General features: G+C 44.4%; 1 protein-coding gene and 1 long non-coding RNA gene across 2 annotated transcripts in view; both read right to left on the bottom strand.

Moving 5' to 3' along the window:
* The window catches only part of LOC140698723 (uncharacterized), a 263,718-nt gene that overhangs the window by 236,284 nt on the left and 2,891 nt on the right, over positions 1-24,543 (bottom strand). The gene's annotated exons all lie outside the window — the stretch shown is intronic.
* Positions 1,594-4,767, bottom strand: RASSF10 (Ras association domain family member 10). The gene has a single exon (XM_031681010.2). It carries the CDS (start codon positions 4,391-4,393, stop codon positions 2,861-2,863), a length of 1,533 nt encoding a protein of 510 aa, XP_031536870.2. The 5' UTR covers positions 4,394-4,767; the 3' UTR covers positions 1,594-2,860.

Below are 24,543 nucleotides of genomic sequence, written 5' to 3'. Positions count from 1 at the left end.
TGAGGCAACTTCTCCATCTCATACTCTCCTCCATACGCCTGCTGGTTCCTCCCCAGGATTCCCGTTAGGCTTGGAGAACAGGAGAGGAGGTAGTTTTCCCAGGGACCCTGAAATCCTGGTGGTCATGCCTTCACTGCCATGCATTCATTCACATTCTTAGTGCCATGGTGATTATTTTTAAAGTGAATGAAATTTTAAGAATATTTAGCATTTAGTAGGCACTTTCTAGGCCCAAGCACTGTTTGGGTACTTTTTATCTCCATAGTTCACCTTTTCTCAAGCTTGAAAAAGTTCTGAGTAAAAGGAACTATTGTTTCCTTTCTTTTTTCCCCACCCTGTTCTCCTTTCTCCTACCCACACAGAAAGTGCCTTTGGGGGATATAATTGATTTGGATGAAAGGAAAAAACATAGGCAGACTGGGCCACCCTTTGTTCTGAACAAAGCCTCCTTCCCTGCCCGAGGAGCTGACAGGAGAAGCATCTTCAGGTGGCCAGGACAGGAAGGTTCTGGAAAGAGGGCACCAGAAAATCCTGCAGGCCTTCTCCCTGTGATGTGGCTTATTTGCTTTACAGGCTTCAGGCATATTTGCTGACGTCAGCAGCTCGTCAAAGTTTAAAATAATAGTGAAAAGGAAAACAGCCCCTTTCTGCCAGGCAGGCCTGTTCTGCCAACTTCTGTGTTCTCTTTTGAGTTAATAAACGTCCAAGAACCACCTCCCTTACCACCCTGGAGGGGAAAAAAAAAGAACAATAATTTTAAAACCACCAGGTCAGCCCATCGCCAGCATAAACCATTCAGACAAGCAGCGTTTGTCACACTCTAATGAGGATTTTTACCTCTGCCTCCAAAAGAAAGCTATCATTAGGCTTTGTGTTTATGGGATCAAATGATTGTCTAGGGAGAGTGGGTTTCTTTTGGTCCCTTCCTCATTTTAATCATGCTCAAGACCAAATGCATAGATGTCTTCTGCATCAGACGAAACTAAAAAACCATAATTATGCCAGCTAATGTCTTTGGAAAACATCAATTAAGAAAACGGCCTTTTAATTCCCATTTTACTTGAAATATCTGAAAATATCTACACGTTGTAATAGCATGGCAGTGGTGGAGGGTGGAGGAGGGCGGTCTCTAAAAAGCTCAAGTGGTTTGAGGAGGTCAGGTGGGCGGGCCCCTCTTGGCAACGAGCAGATAGAGAATCTCTCCAAGGAAAGAAATTTCTCTGTAAAGAAAGACCTCTTTCGTTATCTTCCCATGTAGTGTCGAAACTGGAGCCAACCCCTGCACAGTTAGGTTGATACCAGGCTGGCACGGCACACATACCCCATTGTTAATACCTCCTCAGGACAGATTAAATCCCACATTCCTCAGAAGTTCTGAGCTCCAAGCTCCGGAGGGAACACCGCCAGCAGGCTCCTTCCACGGGGCAACAACTAGCTACAACTGATAAGTTTTCATTGAAATAACTGGAACAATTACATTGAGTCCCCACAGGGTTCTGTCACTAGCTATTAAGAGAAAGGCGTTGCACTTGCATGCTGTGGTGTCTGCAAAGGTGTGAGCCAGACAAGAGTAATTCAAGTCAAGTCTTTAGCTCAATTTTATATGCTTTTATCTACGGCTACATGCCGTTGTTAACCAAATTCTTCACCCAAGGTATACTATTAGATTGTTTTATTTCATGTTTTCTTTTCAGCTCTTATCTAGTAAACCTTGATGTTTACACTATCTCTCAGTTTAAGTTTGGACAAGTAACTAATTAATCTCTGACTAAAGGTACTGAAGTTAGACTTGGGTTTGTTTGGTAAAATCTGTTGAGGTCACTGTTGGTTTTAATCATGTAGTTTATTTAGTTAAAAAGCTGAACACTAACAAAGATACTTGCTTTGAAGGCTTAGTTTCAACCAAGTGCTCATTAAACAGCCACTGTAGTTGTACTTGAATTCTGCAATTTCCCTTTTATTTTTTGTCTTAAGTAACAGTGACTGAAGGGATGAAATGGCAATAAGAATAAAAGGACAACACACATACCTTTGCAGGAGCAAATCGCAAAGGGTCTAGATTAAATTTTAACCAGGGGTTATGTCTACCACAATTCTATCTCAAAGGGTTAGATTTGGCTTTTGTAAAAATAAAAGATGATTTTTAGGAAAAGGACTCTATTTTAACATACACTGTATTTTCTAGAAGGAAATACGGAGTTAGTCTTTAAATGAAAATAAAAGGCAAAGAGTTTAGCAGATGGATAATTCCCGAATCTGTAGAAATGTAAACAGCCAGGATTTTGGTGCCTATGGGTTTTATCAAAGATGTAAGGAAGGCTGAGACCAACACCAGTGCGTCCTCTTTGGCTAGTTTTAACACGTTCACAGTCACAATTAACATTCAAGGAATTTCCTTTTCATCCAAGTGTTTCTTTAAAAAGCACTTTCTGCACAAACTAAAGTTCTAGCTGCCATCAGTCTTTCCCATAGAGAAGATTGGTGAAATTTCCATAATACTTTTTTTCTGTTTTTGAAAATGGGCTTGGACCACGTCAATTTCCTGGAGCGTTTATTTTCCAGTATAGGGGGTTCTTACCTCCTCCCTCCTTTCTTCCCCTAAAAGAGCTTGTAATAAGAGACCGGGCTTCCTGGTCCCGCACCCTCCTCCACATTCACTCCGCGGCCAGAGGAGCACCGCTGCGGGGGAGGCGTCCCCAGCCCTCCCAGGCCCAGTCAGAGGGCTGCTGCCCGGCAGGAGCGGCAGGAGCTCCAGGAACACCCCTACCCCCACCCCGGTCGCCTGGTTTCAAGTCCCTGAGCCGGCAAAGCCGGTGCTTTCCACAAGAAGGGAGAAGCACCCTCTCCCACCCTGCTGCTCCTACACAAGGGATTCGCACACGGGCATCGAGTCCGAGTCTTGGCTGTGCATAGAGCTCAGCCCGGTATCCGAATCCTCGTCGTTCCCAGGACAGCTCTTGGCCAGTCCGCGGGCCTGGTCCACCCAGATTTCCGCAGAGGCCTGAGGCCGGGGTTCCCGCGAGGGTCCGCCTGAGACCGGAGTCCCATCCGGCGCTACTGTCAGCTCCAACGTGTGCAAAGTCTGGAGAAGGCCCTGTAGCTCGCGCTCCTTGCTGTCCCACTGTTGCTGGCTGTAATCCAAGTCCGACTTGACGGCCTCCAGGTCCGTGTTGAGTCGGAGCCCGATGTAGAGGCTGGTGCTGAGCTGCGTCCTGACCCGCTCCTGCTCCAGCAGCAGCTCACCGTCCAGGCCGCCATCCGGCTCCCGAGGCTCTTCCTGCGCCGCGAGCTCCTCCTGGCGCCTCCGCATCCACCTCTGGTTCAGCTCCTCCTGGATTTCGGCTGAGAGGCGCTCGAGCAACTCCTCCTGCCGGGCCCTCTGCTCCTGAAGCCGCAGCAGGTCGTCGCAGCGCCGGGTCAGCTCCTCGAGAGCGACAGCCTGAGTCTCGCCATCCAGGGGCGGCGTTGCCGTTGCCGCCGCCGCCGCCGCCTCCGCGATCTCCGCCGGCTCTGGCTCCTCTCCCGGGCCGGGCCCGTCGAGCTCGATGCCTGCACCCACCAAGTAAGTGTCCTGCACGTAGTTGACTCCATGACGCCGCATGCGGTCCAGGTGCACCTTGGCCTCGTAGCGATCAATCTCGCGGTCCAGCTCCCGGAGCCGCTGCACCTGCTGACGGATGGTGTGGTCCTGGGAAAGTACCAAATGCACCAGCGTCTCCATGCGCTCCACCGACGCGCTCTCGGTAGCCCTCGGCGACGACGAGCAGGACGAGGTGGTGGACGACGAAGTGGACGAACAGGGCGACGACGGCTGCTGCTGGCGCCTTCGGTTAAGCTTGGCCAGCTTTCGGAAGGCCTTGCGCACCACCCGCCGCTGTTTCTCCTGGGTCATAACCAGGCTGGGCCGCGCCGGGACCCCCCGGGCCGAGCAGGGGCGCTCGCGACTGAGCACAACGCGTGCCTCGGCACTGCGGGGACCCGCGTTGGGCAGTGACGCCTCGCTACGCACCAGCACAAAGCGTACATTCTCTTGCTCGTCGCCCCAGGCGGCCCAGAGGCGCAAAATGCGCGTCTTGTTTGGCAGGATGCGCTCAAAGCCCCGCCACTTCTCCACGATGCAGTAGCACTGCGGGGGCCCGCACAGCAAGCCCTGCGGCAGCGCCTCATCGTCATCCTCGTCGTCCTCGTCCAGGGCTTCCGGCAGCTCCTCCGGGCCTGGCGGGTCGCCGGCCGCCCCCCGCCGCCGGCCCCGCCGCTGCCGCCGTCGCCGCCGGCAGCCGTCCTCCAAGAGCACCCGCACTACGTCTGAGCAAGTGGTTCGGCGGGAGAGGCCAGACACCAGTTTCTCTTCCTGGCAGATCCACACCGATATCCTCTTCTCCGAAGGATCCATGGCGCAACCGGGACACAGGTGGCGGGTAGGGCCGAGCCCCACTGGGGCAGGAGGGACAGCGGGCAGCCCGGTCACCCTGAGAAAGGGATTGGAGCTCGGGACCCTCGCCCCCGGCAGCACCTGCCCTTCTCCCTCACTGCACACTAAAGGCAAGCTGCGGCCAGCTGCGGCGGTGCTCGGCCCGGACGGCGCGCTACCAGGGGAGCGCGCCCGGGCTCGGGCTCCCGCCGCTCTGGCTCAGCCCAAGGTTCCCGGGGCCTCCAGGTTTTGCTCCTCCCCACGTGGCTCCTCCCCCTCCCGCCCCAAGAACTCAGAGCGGCGGCCGGAGCGCCGGAGGCGCAGAGCCCTGGCCCGCCCCTCCCAGTCTCGCCGCGCCCCGTGCGCCCAGTCCGCCCCTCTACCGCTCTGCCCGCCAGCTCAAGAAAGGGACTCGGGGATCTCTCCAATGCAGGGCCTGGAGCCCATACTAAGGCGCGGATCAGCTCTGCGTCTCCCTCAGCCTACTGGCTCCTTACCTTGCGTTTAGAGCTAGCTGGACGCATCTTTCACACCTTTCCCGGCGCCCCCCAGAGGCGTTTCCTGGTCCTTCAAGGTAGCACCGTCTGAGTGTCCGGGCGCAGAAAAACCAAGATACTTGGCGTCTCTAACGGAGGCTCTAACCGCATTGCATCACCTCCAGGTGGAAGCTGTAAACGCCTCCCGTAACGCGGAAGGCCCTCCAGTCTTCCTTGCCTGGAAGCACCATTTGCATGTTTAAGGAGAACTTGCTGGAGCAGTGTGCTCCGTGAACAAGTGGAACTATACAGTAAGGTCTAGGCTTGAGGGGGACATTCAGAGGCTGCTCCCGGTTCCCGGTACGGTCATGTCTGTGGCTACCCACTTCGCCTTGGCTTCTCACAACCTTCTTAGCGGGGGGACTCTTAATTCTAGTGGGAGTTCCGTGCCCAGACCTAAGTCACAAGCGCTTTTCCACGTCCTACCTCCATAAAGAGAAACCTAGTCATGCAGTTTCTGGCATTATCCAGCATCCAGATGTAGTCAAGAGGAGATAAGAGCCACGCTTCACAGTCAAGAAATCCAAGATCACAATGCAAATGAACTTTTTTCATACTCAGACGCTGATGAGGATGGTCCATTGTGGGCAAGGCTTGCCCCCAGTTTGTCCTTGGGAGCACAGGCCTGAGAAGATCATTCCTTTGCTTCAAGACCTTGGATGGCTCCTCACTGCCTCCTGACTAAAGTACTTTTATTCATTCACTCCTGCTGTCGATAAATATTTGACTACCCACTGTGTTACAGGTGTTCAACACAGGGTCTTCTGTGCCCTGATAAGGGAAAACATGAAGTGCCAGAGGATCACTGGAGTAGCATCCTACTCAGACGAGGAATGCTTCCTGGGGGAAGTGGCATAGGCAAGACTGAGAGCACCATTTGAGTCAGCCAAAGAAAAAATAAATAGAGGGGAGGAGGCAGGCAGCATTCCAGGCAGAAAGAACCAGGTGTGTCAAGTCAAGGAATCAAAAGAGCATGGCAGTAACCAGGGCTACAAGGAGTCTAAGTGGGAGGGGTGTCTAAGAAGGATGTTAGATGGGTGAGCAGGAGCCGAATCTGGAGGGGTCTTTAACTCCGTGTGTCGGTATTTGGACCTATCCTTAGGGCAATGAGAAGCCATAGAGTGTGGATTCTGAGGTCAGACTGCTTGAGTAAAAATCTCACCCTGTCACGTACTACATCTCCAACATTAGGAAAAGTATTTCATCTCTCTGAGCTTCACCTGTGAAAAGATGATGATAAAAATAACTGCCTATTAGGACTGTTATGAGGATTAAATATTTGGACCCGGTAAGTGCGCAACGGAAGTTTTATCGAAGGGTTAGAAATCAGGGGGATGTATTAGTTTTCTATTGCTGTGTAACAACTGAAGAACTCCTACTCATTCTTCAGAAGTTCAGCTCAAACATCATGTGCTCTGGGAATTCTTTATTTCCTTCTCGAGGAACAACTGGCTCCTTGCTCTTCTTTTGCCTCTCTTGATGCACAGGTTACTTTGATGCATTTTTTCTTTCTCGTGTCTGCTTAAGACATTTTTTGAAAGAGCAAATGGACTATCATATTTATATTTTGGTCCCCAGTGCTTAGTGCCTGGCACATAGTAGGCCTTTGATCTTAATACTGTGAGGAACACTAAGATGAATAAAATCTAAGATATTGTGCTACCCTCAAGATTATTATCATTTCTTTTTAGTAGCAGGCAGTTACATGAAATCCTTGTTGTTGGAATGTTATATATGATATTCCAGCTGGGGCAATTAAAGGGTAGAGTGATCAAGGAGTCCTGGGAAGGTTGAAGAAGGCAAGGCTTTAGTAAGTGGTGAGAAAGGGTTGAGAGTATCCTTTGTGGGATCAATGACATGAGTTAAAATGTTAAGGTGGGTATGCACATGGTCATGCACCAGGGCTTTAGAGTGCAGGTTCTGGGGTCACCCTCCCTAGATTTGAATACTAGTTATAAATTTTCTAAGCTTCAATTTCCTCGCTGGAAAAAAAGAATGCTGGAACCTTCCTTGTAGAAATGTCATGAACATGAAATGAAATAATGTAAAAAATTTAGCATGGTGTCTGGCATATAACAAATGCTCAATAAAACATAGCTAGGTTTATCCACAGATTTTGATTTCCTATCCAAGCTGTGTCTTGGGCTAGGTATTAAGGATAGAGCACTGAATTAGACAGGCATGATCCCTGTCCTTACAGAGCTCACAGTCAGGACTAGTTTGGTATTTGATTAGAAATGTATTTGTTAGATGAGGTTAGGCTGTAGTTACAAACAGAGCCAAACACATGCAATGGCTCAAATGTAACAAAGGTTTATTGTTCTCTGACATAACAGTCAAAAGCAGGTATCCTTGTTAGTAGGTGGCTTTATTCCAGGCAATGATGCAGAGATCCTGGTTCCTTCCATCTCGTGGCTCCAAAGTCCCCTAGACCTCATCATCTACATCCAGCCAGAGGAAAAGGAGAGGAGGAGGGGGCATATCTTCTTCAAGGCCTTGGCCTGGAGAACACTGCTCTGCTCACATCCCACTGGCTAGAAGCCAGCTGCACGGCCGCTCGTAATGGCAAGGGAGGCTGGGAAATGTAGTGAGTGTCTCAGAAGAAGAGGATGTGGATTTTTATGAATAGCTAACTACCTGCCAGAAGAATCTTTATAAGAAATGGGAGATAAGGCATAGAGAGAATTTCCGGAAGTCTACATATTGCAACGGAGGTCCACAGGCCAATTCTGTCTTAGATGGAGCACACCCTTTCCAGTGGCATGAACCCAACATCATCTGTGTCTCTTATATGACCCAACTCACCTACTTTCACAACTCACTTGACCACCACAGACATCTGAGTTTGTGACTCCTGCTTCTACACCTCCTCCCAGGATTATCTCATTCACTGCCAGGGATTTAATACTATTGATCTGCCATGACTCCCAAATCTAGGTGTCCCTTCCAGATCTCCTGACCTCCAAATATGCATATTCAACTGCTTGCTGCATAGCTCCACTTAGATGTCCCCAAAACACCCCAAACACTCGTCAAAAAGGTACTTTGAACTTATCATCTTTCTTCCCAACCCTTTTTTGCCTCCTGAACCTCTGTCTCAGAGAATGGCCAAATAAGATGTGAAACCTGAGGATCACTCTGCATCACTCACCATCTACCTCCTTTCCCCACTGTGTAATGAAGTTCTAGGAGGGCAGCAGTTTTTGTCTGTTTTGTTTTCTGCTTTCTCTCCAGTGCCTAGGATGTCGACTAGCACACAGCAGGCATTCAGTGTTTGTGGAATGAATGAATGAATGACCTTCGCTTAAGCCCTCATTATTTCTTACCTGGATCCCTCACTTTTGTCCACACTAGTTTCCTTGTCTCTGGTCTTGCCTTTCTCCAGAGCATCCTCCCTACTGACAAATGTTTGATGACTCTCCATTATCTTCAGAATCAAGTCCAGCCTCCTTAGCAAGAGCCTGTATACCCACCCCAGGATCTGATGTCTGCTTCACTCTCAGCCTGTACACTCCAGCCACCCCCTCATTCATACGCTTCCTCTGACCCCCTGGCTAATTCCTACCCACCCTTTAAGTTTCAGCTTAACTGTCATCTCTTCCTAAAAGTCTTCACTCACAACATCCTCTCCAGAAAATAATCCAAACAGAACTGTGCTTTAGAAAGGTTAATCTACATCAGTAGGTGGGAACAACTGAAGTTATGATATGCTTTTGTTAAGAAAAACAACGGGCTGCAGGGGAGGGTGAAGGGGAGACTTAAAAATTCAGGCTGCTGTCACTTAAATACAAACCAAGAAACATGCCTCCTAGCACATTGTGGACAGTCTTAATAGTCTTTCTAGTCTTCATTCTCAGGGCTGCACTGTTCAATACAGTAGCCACTAGACGTATGTGGTTGTTGAGCACTTGAAATGTGGTTAGCTGAACTGAGATGTGCTGTGAGTATAAAATATACACTGGATGTCAAAGACTCAGCACAAAAATTATTTTTAATAACTCACTAATTATATGCTATTTTGACTACATGTTGAAATGATACTTGGGGAATATTAGATTAAATCACTGGGTTTATTTTACCTGTTTCTCTTTATGTATTTTTTAATGTAGCTACTAGAAATTTAAAAATATCTGTTCAGCTCCTATTGTATTTCCATTAGACTGTGCTGCCTGTGAAAAGGCCCAGAAACTTGGAGCAAATTGTTTGAGCCTCTCCAACTGTGGAGTTACCCTAAATAGTCTACACAACTGCATGTCTGCCTGGGTCATGGCAATCTCCAGAGAAAGCCATTGCATGCCTTTCCTGGATTTGTAGTTTGAATGTTTCTTTTTGTTTTATGACGTCCGTCAGAAAAGCTTCTTGTTACAAACTAAGCTACTCCCCTTAGGCAGCCTAAGAAGCATATTCCTGAGTCCAACCCCTATGGTTGGATCCGACTAAAAGTCAAAGTATAAATGGTTGCTTCCCAGACAAGATTTCACCATCCTTGCTCACCTACCAGCCCTGATCCCTGATGGAGATCCAGGCAGTGCCCTGAACCAGAAAATACACAGACCTCACAGTAGGATAAAATATACAAAAATGCATATATGACCTGGGCACAGGGGAGGTACTCATAAACAGGACATAAAAAAGCAAAATTCATGAAAGAAAAAAATCAGTAAGTATGACTATATTAAAATTTTGAAAAAATATACAAGGATACCATATATTATGTTAAGTCAAAGAAAAACCCAGAAAAAAATATTTACAGCATAGATACCAAAATATTAGGATTCAGGATATATAAAGAGCTTCCAAAATTTAATTTTAAAAAAATCATGCAGCAGTGTAAATCAGTCACGTTATAACACTCCCTCACACCATACACAAAAATAAACTCAAAATGGCTTAAAGACTTAAACATAAGACAGGACATCATAAATCTCCTATAAGAGAACATAGGCAAAACTTTCTCTGACATAAATTATAATAATGTTTTTATAGGTCAGGCCAAGACAATACAAATAAAAGCAAAAATTAGCAAGTAGAATCTAATTAAACTTACAAGCTTTTGCATAGCAAAGGAAACCGTAAAAAAAAAAAAGACAACCTACTGACTGGGAGAACTATTTGCAAATGATGCAACTGACAAGGGTTTGACTTCCAGAATATACAAGCAGCTCATACAACTCAATAACAACAACAACAACAAACCCAATTTAAAAAAAAAAAAACGGGCAGAAGACCTAAACAGACATTTCTCCACTGAAGACATACAGATGGCCAATAGGCACATGAAAAGATGCTCAATATCGCTACTTATCAGAGAAGTGCAAATCAAAACCACAATGAAGTATCACCTCACACTAGTCAGAATGGCCATCATTAAAAAGTCAAGAAACGATAAATGCTGGAGAGGGTGTGGAGAAAAGGGAACCCTCCTACACTGTTAGTGGGAAGGTAAACTGGTGTAGCCACTATGGAAAACAATATGGAGATTTTTTTAAAAAATTGAAAATAGAGTTTACTATATGATCCAGCAATCCCACTCCTGGGCATATATCAGAGAAAACCCCCCAAATTCAAAAAGATACATGTACCCCAATGTTCATAGCAGCCCTATTTACAACAGCCAAGACATGGAAGCAACCTAAATGTCCATCAACAGATTGAATAAAGAAATTGTGGTATATATGTGTATATATTTGTACTACTCAACCACAAAACAGAATGAAAGAATGCCATTTGCAGCAACATGGTTGGACCTAGAGATTATCATACTAAATGAAGTAAATTAGACAGAGAAAGACAAATATCATTTGATATCACTTATATGTGGAATCTAAAAAAAGGACACAAATGAATTTATTTCCAAACAGAAACAGACTCACAGATGTAGAAAACAAACTTATGGTTACCAAAGGGGATGGGGGAGGGATAAATTAAGAGTCTGGGATTAATAGTTATATACTATTATATATAAAATAAACAATAAAGACCAACTGTAAAGCACGGGGAACTATATTCAATAGCTTGTAATAACCTATAATGAAAAAGTTTGAAAAAGAATATATATGTATGTGTGTGTGTGTTTGTATAACTGAATCACTATGCTGTACACGAGAAACTAACAACATTGTAAATCAACTATACTTCAATAAAAAAAATCATGCAACATGATGTAAAATAGATGAAGGGTAGATTAGAGGTAGATCACAAAAGAACATAAATAGCCAGCAAACATGAAATAATGCCCAATTGGACCAGAAATCAAGAAAATTTAAGTTTAAGTGAAACCAGATGCTCTTTTATTGCCAACAGAATGGCAACATTTTAAAAGTTGACAATAATATCATTGGCCAGGCTGAGGGGATATATCTATTTTGGAGACACTTTGGTAATATCTATTAAAAATTAAAATGTGCATATTCTATGTCCCATTCGACTTTGTCATATCTACCTTAGAGAAACATACATAGGCTCAAGGAGGCATGCACAGGGGTGTGCACTAAACCATTTCATTTTAGCAAAACAATGGATACAGTTGAAGGGTCTACAAATAAGGGAATGGCTGAATAGACTGGGAGATACCCATTACTTGGAAGGCTTGGCAGCAGGGAAAGCCAGTAAAGCAGATTTATAAGAACTGGGTAATAACAGATCTCCATGATGCATTGTTCAACGCAAAAGGCAAATTTCAGAGTGATGTTTATGATGGGATTCCATTTAGATTTTAAAAACACATATACATAAAATCACACCATGTGTTTCCCAGGGTACAGATATCTGTATGTGCATGCACAGAGCAGGGTGTCAAAGGATATTCACCAAACTGAAGGCAATGAATCCCTCTGGAAGAAAAAGACATTTGCAGAGGGAGAGGATCAAAGAGGAATCTAGCTTCATCTACAATAATTTTACAAGAATTCGGTCATGCATTACTTAATTATGCAATTAAAATGGAAAGGTTGAAATCACTAAGTTCAGGTTGTTTTTAGAACTTTTTTTCACCTGCCTGTGTCTCCTTTCTGTGGACACAGCCCGAAGATAAATGGAATCTCTATTCTGTGTAGTCTGAAGGAACCCCCTGCTTTATCCCAAAGAGTTGTGAAGATTAAGTGTGCTACTGGCTGAGTAGGAATCTAGTCGAGTATCTGGTTCAGGGTATGTGCTTCACAACAGAGCTTTTCTTTCTCTTCCAGGGGAGCTTCTACAGTAGCAAGCCCTTTGCTAAATGCCTTCATGTTGGATCACAAGGGCGGTGTGCCATTCGACACTGTTGTTTTTTTATTCTCTTATCTTCCTAACACCTACGAGAGGGAAGACATAGCTCCTTTACCAAGGAGGCAACTGAGGGCAAAAGGAAGGGATGGGCCAGTTTCTCAGCTCAAAAGCTCTGAGGGAGCTGGTGTTTTGTCTGACACTGCTACCTGTCTAATCTGTCAGTCATGGTTCATGGCAGCTGCAGAGCACCCAAAACAGGAACTTCCACCCTTAATTATACTGAGGCATGCAGAAGTGTGACTGGACCTTACTACCTGATCAGTTCCTCTTAATGATTAACTGTAGAAAACAGTCTCGCAGATTGTGTTTACGGAAACATCTGGTTGCTCTCAAACGCATTGGAGGAAATCTGGGAACTACCACACTTGTCCAAGGGAACCCGTTCCTGATCAGATTAAGTGCCTGGCTGGGGACATCCTCAAGGACACGGCTTATTAAACTGAGGTCAACGGGCTACCTGCCCAGAACTGCCTGTAGTGATTATTAAAATGCAGATTTCTGGGCCCCACTGTGGAGGTAGTGAATCAGAGTCTCTGGAGGAAGGCCCCCCAAATTTCCGTTTAAATTTTGTCTCCCCTGGGGATTCTTATGCACATGAAAAGTTGACCCCAACTGCTCTAGGAGGAAAGAACCAGAGACAAGAATGCTCTTCAGCAATCTTGGCCCCGTAGAAGGTAATGATCTATAGATGACATTTATATACAATAGGGTTTGGCAACATGTGACAGGTGAGAAGGAGATGCTCCTGGGAAGAAGAAGAAGGGAAGAGGGAGGACAGAATAGGGGAGGAACTCTGGGTTCAATCCCCAGTACTGCCACTTAAAAAACAAGTAAGTAAATAAGCCTAACTATCTCTTCTAAAAAAAAAAAGAAAAAGAACAGGGGAGGAACTGCTCCTTGTCTCTTTGGTGGAAGCCTGGGTTACAAGATGATAACATAGAGATGTTTAGGTAAGAGAGCCAAAGGTAGCAATGACTTCAGTCATCTGAAAGGCATCCTAGAAGGTATTTAGCTTCCTAGTCTTTGTTCCAACCTAGTTCCTGATTCACAAGTCATCCTGGGAATGCACAGCACTTAACAGTCAGAGAGAAGTCTCTCGAGCAAAAAGCATCATCTATTCAATGGTCTATGACATCACCATTGAAGACTATGTCAAAAGGGGTTTTGTGTGATTAATTCTCATTATCTGTTGTTACCCAATTAATGAAAGGTGATACTGTTAATGAGTGTGTGAACGAGACAGTGCCTTCTTTGCCACATCTGAAACATTCCCCAGCTTTTTCAGGGTAGAATAGTCCTGACCTAAAGTGTGGCCTTTCTTCATTGTAGAGAAATACAAACTCTTTCTCTCCAACTACCCAATACCAAATTATTGTGTGTCAGCTGCTCACCACCTGGGACACAAATGAGGCCTGTGCTTGATTGAGTTACTGCTATTTTATGTGAGCAAAATGCTAGCTTTCTTTGCCAGTGAAGTTGATTGAGTTGGGAGAAGTTTCAATACCACATTTCTTGGTTTGAAAGCAGGATTGTTTTAGTAACTAGTGTGAACTGCCTGGAACTTGGCAACTCGCTTTAAGAAATACTGTTTAGAAGACATGAAATTTGATTAAATGGAACTTTTAATACAAACAACTTTGAGACAGTGAAACCATCTTCATAAGAAGATGTTCTTTTCCCCACTGAGGAAGAAACGGAGACATGTTTCCATTGTCAGTGTGTCCTGTCCATCCGGATTAAAAAGGAAGGCTGTGGGCTAGATAAGCAAAAATAGGTTACATCTGGGTGACCCAGCAGTCTCTCCCTGCTTGATGAAGAAGCTACTCTTTGTTTCACTCCTGAAGCACGGCGTTGTTTTCTTGGATCGGTGCTCTGAGTTAAACCTGGGTTAAACTATGGATCCCTTACACTTGATTTTGTGATTGGGAGACCTACACAAATGCAAACCTAGAACATAATTAAACCCTTAAGAGCTGAAATATCCACGAATAGGAAAGAAGCCATTTGATCCTACAAAAGATTGTCTGCTTGCTATCTCTTTTGTATCTGTTGTTAAACTAGAAAAAAGAAATCATTCAATTATCAGTCTTTGAGTATTTGCTACTTTAGAGTACACATTAAAGAATTTTACAAAACAAAGCTGTGTCATAAAAGGTATTTCATCCATGTGGTTCAGCCATTCCATTTCTCAGTGTGTATAAACCCAAAAGAATTGAAAGCAGGGTCTTGGAAAGAGATGTGCACACCCTTGTTCATAGCAGCATTATTTACAGTAGCCAGAAGGTAGAAGCAACCCAAATGTCCATAGATGGATAAATAAAATGTGGTATACACATACAATTCAGCCTTAAAAAGGAAGGAAATTCTGACACATGCTACAACATGGATGCATTTTGAGGACATTATGCTAAGTAAAATAAGCCAGCCATTAAAAAGATTAATGCTGTATGATTCACTTATATACGATACCTACAATAGTCAAATTCATAGAGACAGAAATAATGGTGCTTACCAGGGCTTGGGGAAGGGAGAAAGTGGAAAGTTATCGTTTTACAGGTATAAAGTTTCAGTTTTTCAAGATAAGTTCTGGAGATGGAGGTGGTGATGATTGTACAACAGTGTGAATGTACTTAATGCCACTGAACTGCATACTTAAAAATAGTTAAGATGGTAAATTTTGTGTTATGTACATTTCACCACAATTTAAAACAATACTTTTCAAAAAGTATTTCAGGTTTTTATGCTAAAGCTCTAAGTATGGGAATTCAAAATGTGAAATACTTTCCACATGACTTTCAAAGTAAATACAATATTTTATTAATTCCCTACATCTTCCAGGAGACCAAATTTCTGATCACTGTTCACTGGGAAAGAAAGCCTCTGCTTTTCCTTCCGCTTTCATGGCCTTTCCCAGCTCCAGGCACTGATCAGCGTTGTTAGTGGTTTATGCTGATTTGTGGCTTTATTGCTCTGATCTTTATGAGAAACTTAGGTAAATAGTTGCAAGCTTTGGTAAGCTTGAAAAATGATAGCTGTGTACTGATAAGTCTCAATGCTGAGAAGTATGTGACTATAAAGCATATTCTTAATAAAATTAATGTTCTCCCTAGCTCACAGAACTGTGTGTAAAATAAACAGCATAATTTCTGCCTGGAGACAATCGATATGAACACATGTTTTCCTAATAGGCATTTGCTTATTAAGCAATTGCAAAGAATAGAGCTGGATGGACCCAAAGACATCATTTTTATCCCTGTTTCCTGGAGCACTGGGTTTCTAAGCAGGTCTCTTAGGAGCAACAGAAGTCAGGGCTCCAAAGCCCCATTCCTATATCAGCTAGTGAAGCCTCATTATATATTGAGGCTCCATTCCCCAAAAAAGTTTGAAATCCACTGACCATGAAAATATGTTGCTTGACTCTGCACCTTTTCTCTCCTTCCTACTTCCCAATTGTTCCGGTTCCATGTGGGAATCCACCCTCAGCAGTGGGAATGGACTTAGCACCACGTGAGCTCGGGCTGGCCAATCATCACACTCCACCCCTGGTCACAGTGATTGGTTCAGGGACATGTGATTAGAGTAAATCTCAGAACTTCTGCTAACCCTGGCACAAAGATTTTCTCTTTGTGCCATTCATGAAGAAGGGCAGGTAGGCTAGGGAAACAGCTGGAAGCTATTTTGCAACCAAAGGGTCTGCTGAGGTCTGCCCAAGATGAAGCAGCAGCAGGGAAATAGTGCCAAGGAACTATGAGGGGGGAAATTGGTACCTAGTTGAGTTGTTTGAGCCAGCCCTGAAGCTTTTCAAATCTTTTTGGGCTTTTCAGCTACATGAGCCAGTAAACTCCCTTTTAATTTAAGCCAGTATGAGCCAGCTTTTCTGTTACTTAGAACCAAAAACACTTGAACTGATACACCATGGATCCATGTCAAACAGCGCCTTCATTTTATAGATGAGGAAACTGAGATCCGGGGATGCCATGCCGATACTTAAGAGGCATAGCTTTCCGCCCCAGGCCATTTTCCTTTTACTATCTTATTCGTGTACGGCATGTTTGTGGTGAGCTTGGCAACAATGAATAAAATGTTAATTCTCCTTTTAACTAAGCATTAATTGGATGTGCTCTAAAGTACTGAAACTGATTTTCCTCATGTTTGACTTCTGGTAATCGATCTCATTGCTTTATGGGCCCCAACAATTCATTAAAAAGAAGAAAGAATTAAATAACTGGGGGAAGGTGTGGGGGCCTCACTGAAGAATTTAATTTGTAGCCAGTTTACCAGCAACTTAGGATGCCATTATACCATTTTCTGTTAAACTCGTCATGCACTTTCAATTCTTGATAATCATCCCTTAACCATCTCTTATCTTTCAAAAGTACAGCTGCACTGCCCTGTCCTCTTACTTCTGGGGCTCCCTCTACAGCTAGAATTCCCAGATTCTTGCTCTGTTGACTGAGCATTCTATCATTTTTTTCTATACATACCATCTCCCTCACCCAAACATTGATCATATCTTTGAGGGGGGACTTGGTTATCCATCTCAAACTCTAAGATTACTTAAGAAAATGCTCACTGAGTCTTCAAAGAAATGTCTCACAACGGGAGAAAAGAGAAGTGAACCCACATTTAATGTGCTGGGAGGGGTACTAGATGTCTTACAGAGAGTCTCACAACCAGCTGACAGGAAGTAGGTAGTAGTGTCCCAGTCTAAAAATAAAGAAACCAGGCTTGGGTGAGTTGTAGGGTTGAGACGCAAACCTAGGTTTGTGCAGTTCCAAAGACATTTCCTTCCACTGCCATGCTGGGCAATATACGTTTTTGCTAGCCTCATGGATCTAGTGTTGGGAAGACTGAGGCCTCATCCAGGCTGAGAGGGGAAGACAATAGAGGTGTCCATCAAGCTTGACAAAGGTCACATATGTCACGTCTCTGCATGCAGGCACTGCAGCCAGTTCTAGAGGATTCCCAGGAAGAAGGTCAAGTGCATCAGAGTCTAGCTATAAAGTTTGTAAACTCGAATGTGTTGGGACAAACGGTTTTGCACAAAGATGAGTTTGCATTTGTAGTGTGTATGTGAGAAAACTAGAAGTCAGGTGGTTGACTGCTGTCTACTGGTAGTGTATCATGAACCAGGGCAGGTGAGGTTGAGCCCTGAAATGATCAGTGCACTTCTGTATAGAAGGCACTGGGGCAGCATACCAGCCTCCTTTTGCAGACTCACACTGACACACAAGTACATGAACATCGCCCTCTAGAGTGACTCACTTAAGAACCAGTTCACAAGCCACTACACAGGCTGACTCACACGGTTTTTCTATCAAGGCACACAGTGTGGCACGTGAACAAGCAGTGAGAAATGGTTAGTTTTCTCTTGCTGAAGAAATAGGGAAATCAGGAAAGGAGAGAGAATAGCAAGCTAGCAGGCAGGGAAGCCACCTTCTAGCTGCTGCTTTGAAGACATTTTCACCAGGCATATCCCTTGGGTGGGTGACAGACGACACTGGAAGTGACATGTCTGATGGTTGCATAGATGGTGGTCCTTACGTGGGGTTATTTAAGATATGCAGAAGGAAAGAAGCTGGATCTGGTCACAGAGGCATTCCATAAAGAATGAATGAATAAGCAATGTAGTGAAAATTAGTGCAAATTCTGGATTCAGAAGGTCTGAGCCATATTTATCTTATTTGCTCATCTGAAGAATATCTGTGATTTTCAGCTGTCTGGGGAGGGATTTTTGATTTGTAGAAGGCAAGGAGGCAGATTTTGAGTTCAGTAAGAGGTGGAGGTACTTGGGGCTGAAAGAAACCAGTGTAGGAACGATGGGCTTCACCAGGAGACAAAGTACATCTGTCCAAGGGATGGACACCGAGAGTGACCTGGGAGGATGAGTAGGTAAAATTCTTCCATTGGGGTAGATTGTGGGTTTACCCAAACAGGAGGTAAGCTATGGATTAACTGAAAAGGCCATTCTTCAGAATGAATAACAGTGGATTTAAAGACAGACTTTGAAGCAGGCAAATTAAAGAGGCCAGATCTTTGTGGCAAGTTCAGTATGATGTCTAGATTTCAGAGCTCTGATTCTCAGTCTGGCTAACAGCAAAACTGCATGGGAGCTTTTCAAACTTACCAGTGCATGAACCCTCCCCTCAGAGATTCAGATTCAACTGGTCTAGAGTCGGGTATAGGACTCAATATTTTTGAAAAGATCTCCAAGTGGCTCTTAGGTGCCACGAAGTTTAAGAGTATGCACTCTAGATATAATTCAAAGTAGGCAAATTTTCAGGAGTCCCCGCCTGAACTATGAAATTTTGAAAGAAATCACGAGAGACATTTTGGGATTACTGCTGTCCACGGCTTCTCACCAGCCTCAAGGCATGGCAGGTTGCCAAGAGTGTCCCTAGAGAGGTCAATAGGCAGTCCACTCACGGAACCATCCTGGGGCATCTGTGGCACAGAAAACCCTCAGAACCCAAGGGGTCTGACACTGTAGGGGGAAATAAACCACAATGGAGGGCATGCCACAGTGGAAAAAGCACTCGGCCAGGAATCAGAAGTCCTGCCCTTTCACTCTTGACTCTGCAACTCTCCGACTCAGTAGTCCTGGGCAAGTCACTTCACCTCTCTGGGTCTGAGCTCTGTTATTTGTCAACTTCAGTCTTAAAGTTTCCTTCCACATCTATGGCTCTCTGACCCTAACTCTATTTCTGAGGCCAGGCCAATCTGAGGTCTCTAGCCCACCTGAGTTTCTGGGGGGGAAAGGGTGATGGAAGGGGAAAGTGTAATAAGGAAGAAAGTAGGAAAGGTAGACAGAGATGATCTGAGCTTTTAGGAGACACTGACAAGGTTCTATACCAAGAGTATTAAAAAAATATTCTAGAATGGATTTGGTTCTAGATACTGAATTCACTTAAACTGTGGGAGAAAAGTGGGGCTGGATGAGCACTTCTCTGGTTAGAGGAAAACCTAATGTGATAATAATAGAGTAATGGACACTTCTGTAGCACTTGAGGGTTTACAAAGTACTTTCGCATGTCAGTAACTACTGCTATATAGTACTTCACAGTAAAAAAATACTTCTCGGTGCTCTCCCGCCTGTAGGAGGGGGTATGACTGGAAATGTAAATGGGCTTATTATTTATATGGCTGTCAGCAGAAAGAAGAGGGATGGAGTCCAACGCTAGCATCTGGACAGCGAGCATCTCAGAAGATGACCCGCACATCTGCATCACACCCCTGTGTTCCGCCTGGCGGTCTCCTAGTTGGTCAGGAGCAGAATTTGAGCTGTGGGCCCCTGCTTATCTCCCTGGGCAGTATGTCTTCCCTCCACCACCACTGAATCCTTGCACTTGCTTTATTTCTCCTTCTGTTTACTTTCTATTAAAGCACAGTCATTTTGTCTTTTCTCTCCAGAGACAATCCTGACTTGGGAGGCGAAATTCTCGGTCCCAGTCCAAACTCTGCCAACTAATTATTTCATTCCACCTGATCCTCACTTTCTTCCCCAGAGCAGACTGGAACCAGCTCTTGCCCACCTCACTAGGTCTATGTCAGGCTCAAATATAGTTATGTATGTCACAAGGTTTTGAAATGTTAAAAGGCACAATCCAGATAGACCTAAAGGAATATGGACCATTGTTATTGGGGACTTAGCAGGACCAGGAATTTGTTCTCATCGCCTCCAGCACATATCAGTGCTGTGCCAACCTTGTGACTCCCTAGGACCCTCCTCCCATCGCACAGCCCTCTGCAGGGCACACTGATCCTGGGATTGTCTCTAGGATTTCCAGAGTATCTCAAGGCTGTGCTGACCTCCTGATCACCTCCAGATTGTATCCCTGGTTCACAGAACCCTCTTCTGGGCTTCATTGCTCTAACCTTCCATGTCCCACCCACATCTGCTCCGAGTCTCACCTGAGTTAAGTATTTCCTCAGGGAATACTAAATATTTTTCCTGTCAATCTATAATCATAATTAGGAATATAAATCAGCAGCTCAAATAAAGGAGACATCATACATTACAAAGCCCAATATTAAATACATTCTTTGAGTGTCAGCTAATGTTGATATCTTGGCTCCCCTCTTTGTCCTTCCCTTGAAACCACCACTTTCTCTTTTTAACCATCTTGTCCTCCTAAATTTTTATTAACACCCAAAAATGTATTTGTTTGTTTTGTTTCTTTGTTTTAACCTGAGAGTCCTGACATTTTCACGAGGAAATTTGCAGTTAATTGTAGCCAGGGACTAATATTTAATAACAACAACAACAAATTTTAGGAGTACTTGGAAGATGAAACAGAGTATTAATTTTTTTACTAGCATGTCCATAAATTGATCTACCACCAATTTCAGCCATACATTTAAAGCCTGTAACCTTGTGGTATCTTCATAACTGAGTTTTCTGGGGAAAAGGAAAGTTTTATACATCAAGCACTGTTCTAGTATTTTTTTTCATCAGTTTTTTTAATGGAAGTGCTGAGAATTGAACCCAGGACCTCATGCATGCTAAACATGTGCTCTACCACTAAGTTATTTCCCTCCCCTATTTTAATTAATTTTTTAAGTGAGTATTCATGGACTAAATCTTTCTTCATCATGATACACACACACAGTGAGAGAGAGAGGAAAAACAAACTGATTATTTGACTCTCTGTTTAAAAAAAACATTAAAGTCTAGTTCCTAAATAAAATGTGTTCTTGCCTAATTTTAGTACCAAGTTAATTCCTTTTTTAATGGAATTATTTTTAAAAATATGTACCCTTCTAACCAACAAACAAATTTTATTTGAAAAACTTGTTTTAAAAGAGATTTAGAGCTAATGCTTATTGGACACTTGTCAACTGTCAAACACAGGGCTAGGCACTTTGCCTCCGTCATCTAATTGAATCCCCACAATCCTGTGATGTAGACATTTTAAATTTGGTTGTTCAAACATCAGGATACATTTTCTAACCATAATAACAAACATTTCCTGAGAGCTTACTATGTACTAGATACTCTGCCAGACACGTAAATTTGCATTTAATCTCTACTCTAGCCCTGAAAGTGAGGCTCTTTCCCCCCACTTTGCAGACGGAGACCCTAGGGTTTAGAATGGTTAAGTGAGTTGCCCAACGACCAATGACTGATAAATCTGAACTTCAGCTTTGGTCTTCTGACCCACCAAACTGCCTGATAACTATAGGCTCTTTCAGGTTATCTATTCATTCATCAGTCTGGGTTCAGCAGCAAAAGTAGTTCATACCAACTGGCTCAAGTTTAGAGTCCTTAATCAAGGGACTATTTATAAAGCAGGGTTACGGGAGCAAGAGATGGGTGGTCAAGCACCAAAAGATGACTGTATCTGAGTCCAGTAGAAAAACAAAAACAGGAACCACGCCAGTGCATGAAGAAGAATTCAGTACAATGGACTGATTACCAGGTTACTGGAAGACAAAAAGGGCAAAAGGGAACACTGATTTAACACCATCCAGCAGACACCCCAGTTATCCTTGCCTCCGGGTATTTACACCCTGTGTAATCCCTTGCATGTGAAACAGAATGTGACAAAAGTGATGGGATGTCACTTGAGATTAGATTACAAAAAACTCTAGCTTCCACACTGCTCATCCTCTGTCTCTCTCTCTCCCTCACTTGCCTGCTTTGATGGCAGTCTGCCTCTATGTTTTAATGATGGAGAGACCCACATGGCCAGGAAATGAGGGGCACCTTCAGCCAACAGCTTTTGAGGAACTGAGTTCTGCCAATAAACTACGTGACTGAGCTTGTCAGTATATCCTCCTTTAGTCAAGCCCTGAGATGACCACAGCCTGGCCAACTCCTTGAGTGCAGTCTTGTTACATACAGACTCTGAGCCAGAGACGCCCAGCTAGGCTGCACCCAGATTTAACAGCTGTGAGATAACAGATGTGTGTTATTTTTAAGCTGCTAAATTTTGGGGTGGTTTGTTACGCAGCAAAAAATAACTAATACACATATACTTAGTAACTGCAGGAAGCAAAATTCATTAACAATCCCTGGGAAATAAAAATAAAAATAGAATCTGGGCAATAAAGTCTAACCCCTCTTTTCTTTGTGCTTAGTCTAGTTTCACTTGCTCATAGGGCACTGCATATGATGAATTTGCACCCAGCACATCAGACAGTCTTCCTAGTTGAAATGGCTCCACTGACACTTCAGCTCAGCACACTGTGTGCAGAAGCACTGCACACATTTCAGTTCATGATGGTGATCGTGTACCATGTGCAGAGATGCTTCACCCAGCACTTCCATCTAGAGTGGCATGAGCGGCGCAGCTGCCCTGCCCACAATAACTCCACCCTCTCTGCTGACAATAAACCTATAAAGCAGTTCTGCTGATGTCCTTGCAGGGAGAGCATGTACTCTAGAGCATGAGCTTGTACCTCTCCATTCTTTGATCAAAGAATAAAGCTTTCCTCTGCTTCTGAATCAAACTTGGTCTTATTCTACTAGTACAAGGAACACCCAGCAGAAGAACCTTTGTTGGGGACCAACTCAGGAGGGCCTGTAACAAATTTTTAGCAACACAGGTGGGACTGATTGTGGCGTTTCGACCTGCACCCATCCACTTGGCTCTGGGTTCACTCCAGGTCCAGCAGGAGGATGGTGGAGGCTTTGGGAGGTTCACGTGGGAATGACTGCCTCTGATCTTTCAGTACACTCTTATAGAGTAGAACAGTGGCAGCCTTCAGCCAAACTCAGAGCAACTCTGCCCAAAAACCTGACACCCAGGTGTGGTACACCTACAGCAAAGCCCCCAGAGTAATCTGGACTGCACCCCCTTGAAGGAATTATACTATGGCATCATTGGGGATTGAAGACTGAAACTCATGCATGCCTGCCTATTGCCTCTGGGTGGCCTTCCCATGTTGCCAGGCAGCATGGGGACAGTGGGACCTGTGATGAGAGGGAGTCACAGCAGTCTTGTCTGCAGTTTCACCAGTAAAACTATGGGCGTATCAGGGAAGACCCAAGAATGGGCATTCATGGAACCATTTGAATGCAAATTGGATGAACGCACTCTCACCCATTCCTTCCTATATGTTCCCAAATGCCCTAAACCCCTGTTAGGAAAGGATCTTACATAAATTGAAAGGTACTACCCACCTAATGTGAGACAAACTGGAGACTGGCATTCCCATAGGCAGAGAGCACAAGATGATAACGTTAATGGCTGAGGATAATCCTCCCCAGACAGAGCAAGCTGACCTCCCTGGAGTAAATCCTGAGATCTGGGCCCCAGGGCAGATGGGAAGAGCTGCAGGAACCAGTCCTGTGATAGTCCATCTAGAACCCAAACACACATGGCCCAAAAGAAAACAGTACTCTCTCTGTCAGGAGGCCTTGTTGGGCATTGCCCCTGTTGTACAAGGCCTTATTAGACCACACCAATCAGCCTATGATACCCCCATTCTCCCTGTAAAGAAACTCAATGGGGAATACTGGATGGTATGGGACCTCAGGGAAGCCAATGAAGAGTACACATCCAGTAGTTTCTAACCCCTACACCCTGATGGCCACTCTACCATCCAGTAGAACCTGGTATTCTGTATTAGGCCAAAAGACACCTTCTTCTATATTCCATTAGCCCCAGAGTCACAAGAAAGTTTTGCCTTTGTGTGGCAGGACAGTCCCCAAGGTTTAAAAGCCCCAAGGGTTAAAAAATTCCCCACCATCTTTGGGGAAACTTCAGCTAAAGATCTAAGAAATTTACATCTGGAGGAGGGAACCAGATGTTTCCATCACCAGCCCTACCAAGGAGGCTTCTGACAAAAATGCTGTAACCACCTTGAACTCTCTAGCTGATAAAAGATATTAAATGTCCAAGAAAAAAGCCCAAATATTACAAAGGAGGGTGACCTAGGTTTCATTCTCACAGGAGGTCAGAGAAGCCTACCTCAGGAAAGGAAAAAAGCCATTCACAGCCTTGCCCCTCCTAAAACTAGAAGACAGCTGAGGGGTTTCCTGGGGATGGCCGGTGTTGCCACATCTGGATCCCTAATTATGGTCTAATAGCTACACCTCTATATGAAAATTCGAAAAGAAAGGATGATTATCCTTTTGAATGGAATTCAGAATGCAAAGGGACCTTACAAGAACTGAAAAAAAAATTACTTCAAGACTCTGCCCTGTCCCTCCCAGATTTAGCTAAACCCTCTTACCTTTACATTCATGAGAGAAGGGGAATCATCCTTGGGGTATTAGCTCAAAAACTGGGACCCCCTTACTTCGGTGGTTGCTTCTTTCTCTAAACAATTAGATCAAACCACTAAGGGATGGCATCCTTGCCTACGAGCAGTAGCAGCTACTAC

The sequence above is a fragment of the Vicugna pacos genome, chromosome 10, assembly GCF_048564905.1.
Source record: "Vicugna pacos chromosome 10, VicPac4, whole genome shotgun sequence".
Classification (NCBI taxonomy): Eukaryota; Metazoa; Chordata; class Mammalia; order Artiodactyla; family Camelidae; genus Vicugna; species Vicugna pacos.
Note: the sequence above shows the minus strand (reverse complement) of the source record. Positions and strands in the feature narration are given on the sequence as shown.

What these genes read in the sequence shown, in the direction of transcription:
- RASSF10 (XM_031681010.2), bottom strand. Translation starts at nt 4,393, where the DNA reads ATGGATCCTTCGGAGAAGAGGATATCGGTGTGGATCTGCCAGGAAGAG.